The following is a 13,897-nucleotide window of genomic DNA, read 5'->3' on the forward strand; positions in this document are numbered from 1 at the left end:
GCAATCTTACGTTGGAAGTCCCCTAATCAGTCTATATATAATTTTAGCAGGTGCTTTTGGTGACTGAGAAGCAGATACAGTGTGGTGAAAATAATATACTGATCAAATAGCAGAGCTGGCTCTGATCTTAACTGGTTGAGCGGCCTTGGGCAATCCAACGAATCTATGTAGAATCAAGGTTGAGAGCTTCAGACAAACCAACAGACCTTTTGTTTACTGCTGTAGCGCCAGTGCCTGGCACTGTGGATGGCGACCAATAAAACCTAGGTTTGTAACTTCATTCTGCCACTTACTAACAGGATGACCTCAGGGAAACTACCCATCTTTGAGCTTCTATTTTCTTATTTATAAAATGAAAATAGTAACTACATCATAAGATTGAGATGGAAGAGCTAGAAGCAGTGGCACATGCCTATGATCCCAGCTACTCAGGAGGCTGAGGCAGAAGGGTTGGTTGAGCCCAGGAGTTCAAGTACAGCCTGGGCAACACAGCAAGACTGTCTCTTAAAAAAATAAAAATAAAAATAAACAAGATGGAAACAAACCATTTGGTAAATACTAAGTCGCCACAATTATCTATCATATGACAATTCATTACATATATTTAAAAAATTAAAACTTCAGGGCATTTCAGTTTTGTCAAAGACAATTTCCATGATGTGAACCCAGCTAACTAGGATCTCCAAGTTTTCCTTCCTGATTAAGCTCTCAACATCCACGCTTGTATTGATGATCCTGCCCCATGGATCTCACTGGTTCTCTCTACACGTGTCTGGAACAGTTAACATGGTAATACCCGGAGCTATGGGGTAACTGACAAGAAAAGCAGCAGTAAGAGCCGCAAGAGAATGATGTACAGATGGCAGACAATACCATTTTAGGGGTCCAAAATGGTTTTCCAGTTCCCAGTTCAATCTCATCCTGCTTTTGGGAATCTCTGAGACAGCTCTGTATCCTTATCTTTTGCCCAAGTTAGCACTGGTGTGCTTATTATTGTAACTAGGTTTTGTTTTCACATGTTCTTTGATCCTCCCAATACTCCTACGTAACAGACAACAGCATAACAGAATGGACATATGGAATCAGACAAGCATGGCCCTGTTAAACACTCAGTGTGTAACTTTTGAGTAAGTTAGTAGTGTATGAGTGTCTTTCCTCATAAAAATAGGGTAACAATGCCCATTTTGCTTTAGGGCTGCTTGGAAGATACAGACAAAAGTAAGGCATCTGGCAAGAAGCACTCAACAAATTACAGTTCCTATTAGTATTCCCATTTTACAAAAGGGAAAACTATGGCTGAGAAGTGTCAATATTCTTACTATTATACCACACTTGAAAAAAAAATAACAAGATTATCAAAAGAATGAAAGAAGTAGGAAACTTGTGAACTCTAAGTGCTCGTGGAATTGTGCAGATTTGATGCAAATAGCTTTAATGACAGTTTTGCTTATAACCAGTCAACTTCCTTCGCTCAGACTCTATTATTTTCCCTAGATTTCTCCCCCTTGGCAAGAGAATGTACCGCCAATCAACATGGCTACCTGTCAGCTCTACTTCTTGGTAAGACTTTTAGTTTTGTGATTTTCTCCAAGGTGGACCATTTACCAGAAAACCGACAAAAAAACAAATCGGGCACTGCACACCAGACCCTTAGGAGGCACCATTCCACAAAACCCACTCAACTAGGGCCTCCAGTGAGGCCCTATTCTGAGCCCATCAATTTGCCTTGAATTATTTTGTCCCTTATGATCTGGAGTTGCTCGCCTATATTCTCTTTTTGCAACTATAGAAGGCAATCCAGATCACGGATCTCAACCTAGTCTGCACGTGAGAACCACTGATTGGAATTAGGGGGTGAGAATGTGGAAAGGGCTTTACAAAAAATACTGATGCCTACCCAAAGCAATTAAATCATAATCTCCACAAGGTAAGACTCAGGCACTAATAATTGTTTAAAGCTTCTCAGTGATTCCAATTCGCAGACAAATTTAAGTATCACTAGTCTAGGTAATGCTAGATGGACAGTGGCATTGTTGCAAGCCAAGACTAATAGAAGCTGGAAAATAAACTGCCCATGGCCGGTTTTTCTTTGGCCCACATTTAATTAAGATAATTCACATGAAGAAGATTTCACAGGCTCTTCTCAGAGCCCATATAGTCCAGGGTAGTCTATTTCTAAAATATTTACTTGGCTCTTGGTGACATTTCAGTTTGAGACTCCTGGATTACTTGAGACCTCTGAATTCCTATGGTAATAAGGTTGTTGTGGCATTGATAGGGCTGCTACATATCAATGTGTGACTGATTCACAAATTCTAACTGGCTCCTACCCTGAAAATAGTCCTAAATAAGCACATCTGTGGCCCTAAATAAACGATAGCCTGAAAACCGCTTTTCACACATATCTCATATTATTTTTTTCCATCCTAAATGCTACTGCCTAGAGAAAGGTCAACAATAGTTGCCCTAAAAACTGGACCTAACTCCACACAAAAGCAAAAACTAAAAACCCAAAAGTTGTCTGTTTACTCCACTGGTAGGCACTATTTCACTGATATCCAACTGAGTATTTCTGAGTTGGCTATTTGATCTTGGGTAACTACAGAAGCAAAATCCTTAAAACCAACCAGATATAACCAAAGATATATCTTTACCCCCAAAGATATATGAAAGATCTGAGGGACCCACACATTTTCCTGTTTCTGAAGGAGCCAGAATTTTCTCATAAAACTCACTGCTTATCATCTTTTTAAAGCCTCAAAGGCTGAGATCCAAGGGATATGGATGTTCTGTGCATTTTCAGTTATCAATTGCAAAACAAATCCTGTAACAATTTTCCACAGACTATCCAAAATTCTTTACAATGGAAATCCATTTGAATAACTAAACCAACTGCAAATTACTTGGGCACTATTTAGCAAATCATACTAAACCATTTATTCTGAACTACCGTGACAGTCTTCACATGAAGACTGCCTACCTTAATCTGCAAGATGAAAAGGGCTACTCTTCTATCCATGGATGGTTTCTAATGAGGCAAAACACAGGGCCACATTAGTTGCAAACTGCAACAACGAATGAAAGATCAGAGATAGTATAGAGCAACCTCTAACAGTAGCAATGATAGGCATTTATAATAGTCTTTAATGTGGTTTAAAAGTACAACAATATAGTTAAGAACTACCTTCCCTGGCACAGAATACTAGGTCATTCTGAGACCAGAATAACAAACTATGATACAAAGAGGTAGTATGATGTTAAGTTTCAGGTAGAAGGAAATGAAAAATTGGGTGAGTTATTTAACCTCAGTGAGCCTTATCTTCCTCCTTTATAAAAAAGGGCAATTTCTTTTCCACTTGTTTTAGACAGTAAGTTGAAGTGCTTTGAAGAGGAAAAGTGATCAACTCCCATAATTACAGATTCAAGTAAGAGTAAATTAAATTGTCCTAAAACCTAGACTTGGCCAGAGTATCAACGACAAACTATCTTCAACTCTGGGACCTGGTTTCAGAAAACTCTCCCTTCATCCCTATATAACAGTACCACCTTTAAGAGTGAGCTAAAATGAAAGTAATGTGAAGGAGTTTTGAGGTTAGCTAAGAATGACTCAAAGTATTTTCTTTAAAAAGTGGCAAAGAGCTATTGAGCATTTTTGTATCACTGTTACAACACGAACAACTTAAATTCATATTTGAGACGCAGAAATTGGAAAGCGTTCAGAAAATGCTCTGAAAGCTTCATTAACCAAGTTAAATGTTGGGGGAATGGGCTCATTCACAGTTCCCAAAGAAACTGAACCAAATTTAGACATTTTATATTAAGTGGGAACAGTGAATAAGGCACATAATACAGGTGGCTATTAGCCACCTTTAGTCATTTTTTAACTATAAAAATAAACATAAGTAACTAATGGAATAACAAAATAAAAGTTTATTTTATTAGAATTAGGAATGTTCTTTCCCTCTGGGCAACCTGAACAGTCCAGTTACAATGAAATCTAAGAACAGTTATTTCCACAGCACAGGGTGCTCTATGTACAAAATTACAGGGTTAGGAGCATTTAATCAATTTACCAATCTGATTGTCTCACCAACCCACCCCATCCCATCCCCCAAGTGCTCTATTACCAGGGTTTGTAGCTAAAAGAATTTGTTACATTAACTCCTTTTCTCTCTTCTACTAAATTTCAGTTCCTAATCCTGGTTGAACCACTTTATTATACTGCAGATTCAACCATTTCAAATGAAGTCAGCCAGTCTTGGATCTGTTGTATATGTGTGTATGTATACACGTGTATCTAATATATTTATTTAAACACACAGAAAACACATACAATCTGGGTTGTGGAAAATTACAGATAATTTAGTCTGATGATATTATATGCTACTCAATTTTACCACTGTGGTTTTTGTGTCCTGAGCTTTGGATCAAAATTTTATTTTAAATCACTGAAAGTCCATCTGCTGCTGATTGTTCAAATGAAGCATGTACTTTTAAAAAGAATGAAACTGACCTCAAGACATGGAGACGCTGGTGCTTACTGTGAATAGAGCCCTCAGATAAGACGACTTACGTAGGTGAAACAGGGAAGCTGTCATAATACGGTTTGCCTATCCCAGCTGGGTGCACTGAATCTACTAACAACATAAGCAATTCACTATGGGAATTCCATCATATATGGTGGTATCTGTTGAAAGCTTGCAAGTAGAAAAGGGCCAGTTCATCTTGATCATACAAATTTGGGAATGCACCCACAACTGCAATACCCTCAGGTAGTATGCCAACACTGAAACTAGAAAGCATCTCTAAAAAGCACTGTTCCTCACGGGTGAAGACTGGTATTATGACGTGCACACACAATGTTGGGGTATTTGTTGCAACAGGAACACATGGATTTATGACACTCAAACCTAGATACTGCAAAGTTAACTGGTAAGACTTTTTTTTTTTTTAAACACCACACATACACAAAGCATTTTTAAAGGAGCCACATACATCTATCTAGCAACTCTGACTGCTTTTCAAAGTTACCAGGGAAAGGAACTTAGGCTTTCTTTAAAAAAATCTCCTTAGTTTTAATGTATGTCTTTTTAAGATTGATATAATGTCATTTGAAGTAAAATAATGTCATATGAATAATGTCATATGGAAGAGGGGAGGGAGACGAGAATATGGAGGAAGCAGACACTGAATTCAGATTTGCACCTGAGGTGGCAAGGGAGGAAAGGAGAAAAGGTACAGGTAAAGTTGATCCTAAAGCGACAAGTGGTTTAAGGAAGCAGCATTTATACTCAGCAAACATTCACTGATTTTTGATGGGAAAAGAACAGTTGCCAGTACATCTCCTGTAACAACCTTTTCTAAAAGGAAAAGTAGGGTTGATTCAGCAAAGCCTAACTTAGGCAAAAGGCCAGAGGAAAGTGAACCTACTTCCCAATGGAGTAATAGGATGTACAATGTAAGAGCAGACAAAGCTGCCTCACAAATGGTAAACACTCCCTAGGCACAAGACATTTAAAGGAAGACGAAGAGGTCCTCAGCCTCAACTGGTATTTCATATTTAGACCTCTTAACCTAGTTGCCTAGCTCACTCTGTACTCCTGTATAAAACTGACAGATTTACGGATGCTGACCTATTGAAAAATACCACAGCCAGAATGGCCTAAACATGTATATAGTTAATAAAACCACCACCATCCTTTACTTTTAACATAGCTCTTAGTAGAAATTTCATAAAAATGGACATCACAGCTAAAATGCATTATTAATTCTCCTATGTGCTGACAATAAAAAAGCAGCAAACTCAGTGATTTCTATTTAAATGCACTAGATGGGAATATCATGTTCTAGGGGTGTTTGCCTTCAAACCGAACCCACAGCAACACACACAAGCAATTTCAGTATCCGCCATTTTAAATTCACAATCTGAGACTAAATGAATGGCTATTTATATTTAAAGCAAAACATTTTGTTTGACACCCTAATGTAGAGAAGGGGTGACAGACGAGCCATAACTAAAATCTGAAAAGGCTCAAAGCAGCAATTAAGGGAAAACCGAAAAGTAAAAGAAATTTTTAAATGCTTCCATTGGATGTGACAGGGAACTTAAGCCTACAGCTGTGCGCATAACACGGGCACACAAAGGCTTGGGTAGAGGCGTGATGCCATGGAGGGGGATTAGGTTGGGAACAGGTTAAATCATGAACTATAGCAACAAAACTCGCTGCTGTAGCCCTTAATCAGGTCATGGCATTTATTCAGAGCTTGACCTCCCTTGTCCTGATCAAGAGCAGGAATTCAAGGCATGAGGCCCATGGTCAGCAACAGACATACCAACACCAGAAAGGGCAAAGTAACCTCAGGAAAGTGAAAGAGCTCTAGATAGGTCTTCCAGAGGTGCTCAACCAACACACCTTCATCCCAACCCCAACCCGGGAAAGATAAGCAAACTGAAAGAAAATGCACAGCAAATAGACATAATCTTGAAGATTTTTAAAGAATAAATTTTTTTTGTAATTAAACATTATGCAAACACGTGCCACACTTGCTTTGTCCATGCATATGCGCTATATACAATTTTGAAAAATACTGTGTTGTCCTCTTGTTTTAAAAGTCATATACAAAGTTTTTATGTTTTTTGTTTGTTGAATCCTCTTGCTGCCTACCCCTTCCCCATCCCAAGATTTTCTTTACAAGGAACTAAGCATCATTCACTCATGACCTTGGGGTATGAGAGAAAGAGAGTCAGTCTGTGTGTGGGTGTATCTGTATGTGTAGGGGAGGAAGGGGAAGAGGTCCTTTACCAAAGTACAACAAAATGGCTGGTTTGAACATGAAAAGCAGTATCAAGGAGCTGTTTGAAATTTTAACTGTACTACACTCAGGAAAAGGAAAAAGAAAAAGAAAAAAGGAGTCAGCTTTGAGAATGAAGCTACGTTACAAGTTAAAGTTGGAGGGCTTTTAGTGTGTCTATCACACTTTTGTTGGCGGCCTAGAATACTGTTGTACAATGGTTTATCTACCTTTTTTATTACAATATAATTTACTTAAACTTTCCGTTAACAAAACAATTCTGGTACTACAGACCAGTGGTGTCAGAATAGGCTTACTGCCTCCTTGTTTGTGTTTGTTTTGTTTTAATTGCATGAGCACTCTAGATGGTAAAGTTTTCAGAGTTCATTTTATGCAGGGCCATTCTCAGTCCTCAATGTACTCCCACAGATCTTTTTCATAGCCTTCGTGCACATGCTGTAACAAAACCCTTCGTCGACTCTCACAGAGAAAAAAAAAACTTGTTGTCAGCCTCTAATAATAAAAAAAGAGGCATTTACTTATTTTTAAGGCATCCCTATAGTTTATCCAGACTCGGAACCAAGCACCTATTTTTAATTTTAATAGGCACATGTTCAGGTCTAGATGTACAGACACATCAAACTGCTTCTAATATTAAAATAGTATTTTCTGAAAGCCATTATTCCATGGGAATTAATTTTAAAGCAATAAAGTATTACAAGTTCTGATGGACCTTAGAAATAATTCAGTCCCACAGTTCTGCAGATAAACAGGTTCAGAAATAATTTCATGGGTTCTTTATTCACGTCCTTAAAAATCTTTGTTAACTGTAAAAGTACTATGAACACATTATAGTAGCTAAAATTGGCTAAGGGAAGGGAAGATATTGGTTAGGACTAAATCTCCAAGTCTTCCAAACTCCCCAAGTTTCCTACTACTTTCAAAAGACACTAGCAATTTGTCACTTTGGGAGAAAGAGCTTCATGTTGAGAAATCAAACATTTTGCATCTCTATCTTAAGAGACGGCACATCTTGAAAAATCAACTCCTAGGACAAGTATCTCCTTAGATTATATATATATACACACACAAAATCTAATAAAAACTCTAAAAAGTAAGTTCCCATAGCTCACTTGTGAATAGCCATGACCCATACATAGGATTCCAGGCTAAGACCAACATCCAATTCTCACTCTCATCCTAAAAGCCACTTGGCCTTTCTGGGTTCTTTCTTCCTTGCAAGGTAGCAACTAAATAATTGAACAGAAGCAGAATTAGCCAGTAGAATAAACGGTTGAATATGTATGCTTCACCAGTACTACTACCTGCAATTTAGTGCCCAACGGACAGAAACAATTTGTGAGAAACATGGCAGCAGCTCAGTTGGTGGATATGCTAAACCTAGTTTCACTATCACTGAACTTGACCACTAAGGCACACTAGACCATCACTGGCAGAAAGTTTATTCAACAGCTTAAAAAAAAAATTACCTGTACTTGTCTTGTACTTTCTGCTTTATATCCTGCAGAGAATCTTGGGAAATATCTCGTTCAAGGTAGCCCGAGAGCACCTCTGTGGCATTCTCTAGATCTGCTTGGTTATTCTGTAAGAAGAATAAAAGTAAATTTTGGCTTCAAAATAAAGCTAAAAGATAAACCATTTTCACTGTTTTGTTGACTACAGACTGCTCTCAACACTGATTCCGTAACTTTCATAGGTGGTTTAACTGCACCTGTAAAGCTCTAGGGCTTTCATCTCTAATAACTTGTTTGTTCTTTCCAGAACAATATTTTAAATGTTAAAAGAATTAAAGATTTCACCCATTACTTTTGGAAGAATACTGAAGACTATTTGAAAGGATTTAAAATGTCTCTTGGAATTTTCTCATTCTGAGAGCTGCTCTTTGCTAAAAACTCAAAGGGAAATGAGAAAAAATAGAAACCTATTATTGCTTACATCTGGCTATACTTATAAGAGAACACTGTACAGAAGATTCAAATTGTATCATCCTTTACTATGATTGCTAGTTCTGTACTGGTTACCCAAATGAAGTCCCATCTGCTAGTCAGGCTTATTGTCTAGTCATATATAGATATCCATGTTTTATGCATCAATTTTAAATGAGCATCTTTACTTGAGAAAACCTTACTGCTAAAAGCTGGCTTTTTAGTCATTACTTCTCCACTAAAGACAACCATAACCACCACATTAATTTCTAATATTGCAGGGTTAGTTTAGCCTGAATAAAGGTTTTTATTGAGAACTTATGAGTTCAAGGTGCTATATAGCAATTAACACAAATTGTCTCACTTAAACACAAATTGTCTCACTTAAACCTCTTAACAACCTAGAAAGGTATTATCCTCACTTTAAAATGGAGAAATAAGAGGTTAAGTAATTTGCTCCAAATTAACAGACCTAAAATACAATAAAGTAAAGATTAAAATCTAGGGCTGACTCCAGAATCTGCGTACCTAATCACTAGCTGGCTAAACAACATCGATCTGAGTATAATTTAGGAAATAGAAATTTCTTGTATCTGTAATAAATAATTCGTCTATCTACATTTTCTGAATAAACAAGAACCCTGAAAACTATATCTTATATATGAAAGATCAGGTAGTCCTATGATACAAGGTGGGCTTTTTCCTCACCCAGAACTACTCCTACCTCAAAGATAATGGACTGGTTATTCTTTTTGAGGTAGAAAGCGAAGACATACGTGTACATGAGTGTGGCACGACACTGGCAGAGGACATCAACTGCTTTCTTCAGGAACTGCACCTCAATCCAGGACATGTTGTGCTGTTGCATCTCCTCCATTTTCTGTTTCACCTGAGCATATAGTTTGTGCTCAAAGCGCAGACTCTGCATGTGGTTCATATAGCGATTACAGTAGAACAGGTACCTCTGCAGGGCTGCCCTAGATCGCTGTCCCATTAAGAAAAATTGGGTGATATAATTATACACGTAAACTGTACACAAAAGCTGACTATCAAATTAAAACCACAATGAGGTATCACTTCACACCTGTTAGAATGGTTTTTATCAAAAAGATGAAAGGTAAGTCTAGGCAAAGATAAAGAAAGAAGCAAACTCTTGATACATTGTTGATGGGAGTGTAACTTAGTAAAGCCATTATGGAAAATTGTATGGGGAGGTTCCTCAAAAAACTGAAAACAAAACTACCACAGAATCCAGCAATACCACTACTGTGTATATATGAAAAGGAACTGAAATCAGTATGTCAAAGGGATCTCTGTACTCTCACATTCACTGCAGCATTATTCACAATAGCCAACACATGGAATCCACCTAAGTGTCCATCAATGGATGAAGAGAGAAAGAAAACGTCATACACGTACACACACACAGGAGTACTCAGCCTCAAAGAAGGAATTATGTTATTGTGACAACATGGATGAATCTGGAGGACATTACACTAAGTGAAATAAGCCAGGCACAGAAAAGAAATACTACATGATCTCGCTTATATGTAGAAACTAAAAAAGTTGAACTCATAGACATACAGAGTATAATCATGGTTACCAGAGGCTTAGGGGGGATAAAGGGGTAGGAAGGGAGGGAGTTGGTGACCAAACAGTTTCAGATAGACTGGATGAATAAGTTTTGAGATTTATTGCATAGCAGGGTGAATACAGTCAATAATAATATATTTCAAAATAAGTATCATTTCAAATGTCTCACCATAAAAATGCTACGGCAAGGCAATACAATAATTAGTGTGATTTAATCATTCCATTGTTTACATATTTCAACACATTCCACTATACTCCATAGATATGTATAATTATGATTTGTCCATTAAAAATATTAATAATTTAAAAAGCTGATTTACTGATGAAACAGTACTGTGATCTAGGCTAAAATCAGGAATAGACATCTATTGCTACTTTTGTTATTTAACACGAGAACTACTTGACAAATGCACAAGCTTCAGTAACCGACTCGATCAACTGGAAGAAAGAGTATCAGTGATTGAAGATCAAATGAACGAAACAAAGCGAGAAGTGTAGAGAAAAAAGAGTAAAAAGAAACGAACAAAGTCTCCAAGAATATGGAATTATGTGAAAAGACCAAATCTATGTCTGATTCATGTGCCTGAAAGTGACAGGGAAAATGGAAACAACTTGGAAAACACTTTGCAGGATATCATCCAGGAGAACTTCCTCAACCTAGTAAGGCAGGCCAACATTCAAATTCAGGAAATACAGAGAACGCCACAAAGATACTCCTCGAGAAGAGCAACTCCAAGACACATAATTGTCAGATTCACCACAGTTGAAATGAAGGAAGAAATGTTAAGGGCAGCCAGAGAGAAAGGTCAGGTTACACACAAAGGGAAGCCCATCAGAATAACAGCAGATCTCTTGGCAGAAACTCTACAAGCCAGAAGAGAGTGGGGGCCAATATTCAACATTCTTAAAGAAAAGAATTTTCAACCCAGAATTTCATATCCAGTTAAACTAAGTTTCATAAGTGAAGGAGAAATAAAATCCTTTACAGACAAGCAAATGCTCAGAGGTTTTGTCACCACCGGCCTGCCCTACAAGAGATCCTGAGGGAAGCACTAAACATGGAAAGGAACAACAGGTACCAGCCACTGCAAAAGCATGTCAAAATGCAAAGTCCATCGATGCTAGGAAGAAACTGCCTCAACTAGCGAGCAAAATAACCAGCTAATATCATAATGACAAGATCAAGTTCACACATAACAATATTAACCTTAAATGTCAATGGACTAAATGATCCAGTTAAAAGACACAGACTGGCAAATTGAATAAAGAGTCAAGACCCATCAGTTTGCTGTATTCAGGAGACCCATCTCACATGCAGAGGCACACATAGGCTCAAAATAAAGGGATGGAGGAAGATCTACCAAGCAAATAGAAAACAAAAAAAAGCAGGGGTTGCAATCCTAGTCTCTGATAAAAGACTTTAAACCATCAAAGATCAAAAGAGACAAAGAAGGCCATTACATAATGGTAAAGGGATCAATTCATCAGGAAGAGCTAACTATCCTAAATATATATGCACCCAATACAGGAGCACCCAGATTCATAAAGCAAGTCCTTAGAGACTTACAAAGAGACTTAGACTCCCATACAATAATAATGGGAGACTTTAACACCCCACTGTCAACATTAGACAGATCAACGAGACAGAAAGTTAACAAGGATATCCAGGAATTGAACTCAACTCTGCACCAAGCGGACCTAATAGACATCTACAGAACTCTCCACCCCAAATCAACAGAATATACATTCTTCTCAGCACCACATCGCACTTATTCCAAAATTGACCACATAATTGGAAGTAAAGTACTCCTCAGCAAATGTAAAAGAACAGAAATTATAACAAACTGTCTCTTAGACGACAGTGCAATCAAACTAGAACTCAGGACTAAGAAACTTGGTCAAAACCGCTCAACTACATGGAAACTGAACAACCTGGTCCTGAATGACTACTGGGTACATAACAAAATGAAGGCAGAAATAAAGATGTTCTTTGAAACCAAAGAGAACAAAGATACAACATACCAGAATCTCTGGGACACATTTAAAGCAATGTGTAGAGGGAAATTTATAGCACTAAATGCCTACAAGAGAAAGCAGGAAAGATCTAAAATTGAAGGCCTACCATTACAATTAAAAGAACTAGAGAAGCAAGAGCAAACACATTCAAAAACTAGCAGAAGGCAAGAAATAACTAAGATCTGAGCAGAACTGAAGGAGATAGAGACACAAAAAACCCTCCAAAAAATCAATGAATCCAGGAGCTGGTTTTTTGAAAAGATCAACAAAATTGATAGACTGCTAGCAAGACTAATAAAGAAGAAAAGAGAGAAGAATCAAATAGACATAATAAAAAATGATAAAGGGGATATCACCACCAACCACACAGAAATACAAACTACCATCAGAGAATACTATAAACACCTCTATGCAAATAAACTAGAAAACTAGAAGAAATGGATACTTTCCTGGACACTTACACTCTCCCAAGACTAAACCAGGAAGAAGCTGAATCCCGGAATAGACCAATAGCAGGCTCTGAAATTGAGGCAATAATTAATAGCCTACCCACGAAAAAAAGTCCAGGACCAGATGGATTCACAGCCGAATTCTACCAGAGGTACAAGGAGGAGCTGGTACCATTCCTTCTGGAACTATTCCAATCAATAGAAAAAGAGGGAATCCTCCCAATCTCGTTTTATGAGGCCAAAATCATCCTGATACCAAAGCCTGACAGAGACACAACAAAAAAAGAGAATTTTAGACCAATATCCCTGATGAACATCGATGCAAAAATTCTCAATAAAATACTGGCAAACTGGATCCAGCAGCACATCAAAAAGCTTGTCCACCATGATCAAGTGGGCTTCATCCCTGGGATGCAAGGCTGGTTCAACATTCGCAAATCAATAAACGTAATCCAGCATATAAACAGAACCAAAGACAAAAATCACATGATTATCTCAACAGATGCAGAAAAGGCCTTTGACAAAATTCAACAGCCCTTCATGCTAAAAACTCTCAATAAATTCGGTATTGATGGAACGTATCTCAAAATAAGAGCTATTTATGACAAACCCACAGCCAATATCATACTGAATGGGCAAAAACTGGAAGCATTCCCTTTGAAATCTGGCACAAGACAGGGATGCCATCTCTCACCACTCCTATTCAACATAGTGTTGGAAGTTCTGGCTAGGGCAATCAGGCAAGAGAAAGAAATAAAGGGTATTCAGTTAGGAAAAGAAGAAGTCAAATTGTCCCTGTCTGCAGATGACATGATTGTATATTTAGAAAACCCCATTGTCTCAGCCCAAAATCTCCTTAAGCTGATAAGCAACTTCAGCAAACTCTCAGGATACAAAATCAACGTGCAAAAATCACAAGCATTCTTACACACCAGTAACAGACAAACAGAGAGCCAAATCAGGAATCAACTTCCATTCACAATTGCTTCAAAGAGAATAAAATACCTAGGAATCCAACTTACAAGGGATGTAAAGGACCTCTTCAAGGAGAACTACAAACCACTGCTCAGTGAAATAAAAGAGGACACAAACAAATGGAAG

General features: G+C 37.8%; 2 protein-coding genes across 2 annotated transcripts in view; one reads left to right on the forward strand and one right to left on the reverse strand.

Annotated features, from left to right (window-relative positions):
- The window catches only part of LOC117070328 (A disintegrin and metalloproteinase with thrombospondin motifs 7-like), a 684,711-nt gene that overhangs the window by 503,659 nt on the left and 167,155 nt on the right, over positions 1–13,897 (forward strand).
- The window catches only part of LOC117070315, a 78,823-nt gene that overhangs the window by 29,394 nt on the left and 35,532 nt on the right, over positions 1–13,897 (reverse strand). The window contains 2 exon segments of the mRNA XM_033189270.1: positions 8,283–8,395; positions 9,463–9,723. Coding sequence (XP_033045161.1) covers positions 8,283–8,395; positions 9,463–9,723 — 374 coding nt within the window.

Source organism: Trachypithecus francoisi, unplaced genomic scaffold, assembly GCF_009764315.1.
Source record: "Trachypithecus francoisi isolate TF-2019V2 unplaced genomic scaffold, Tfra_2.0 Lachesis_group3, whole genome shotgun sequence".
Lineage (NCBI taxonomy): Eukaryota > Metazoa > Chordata > Mammalia > Primates > Cercopithecidae > Trachypithecus > Trachypithecus francoisi.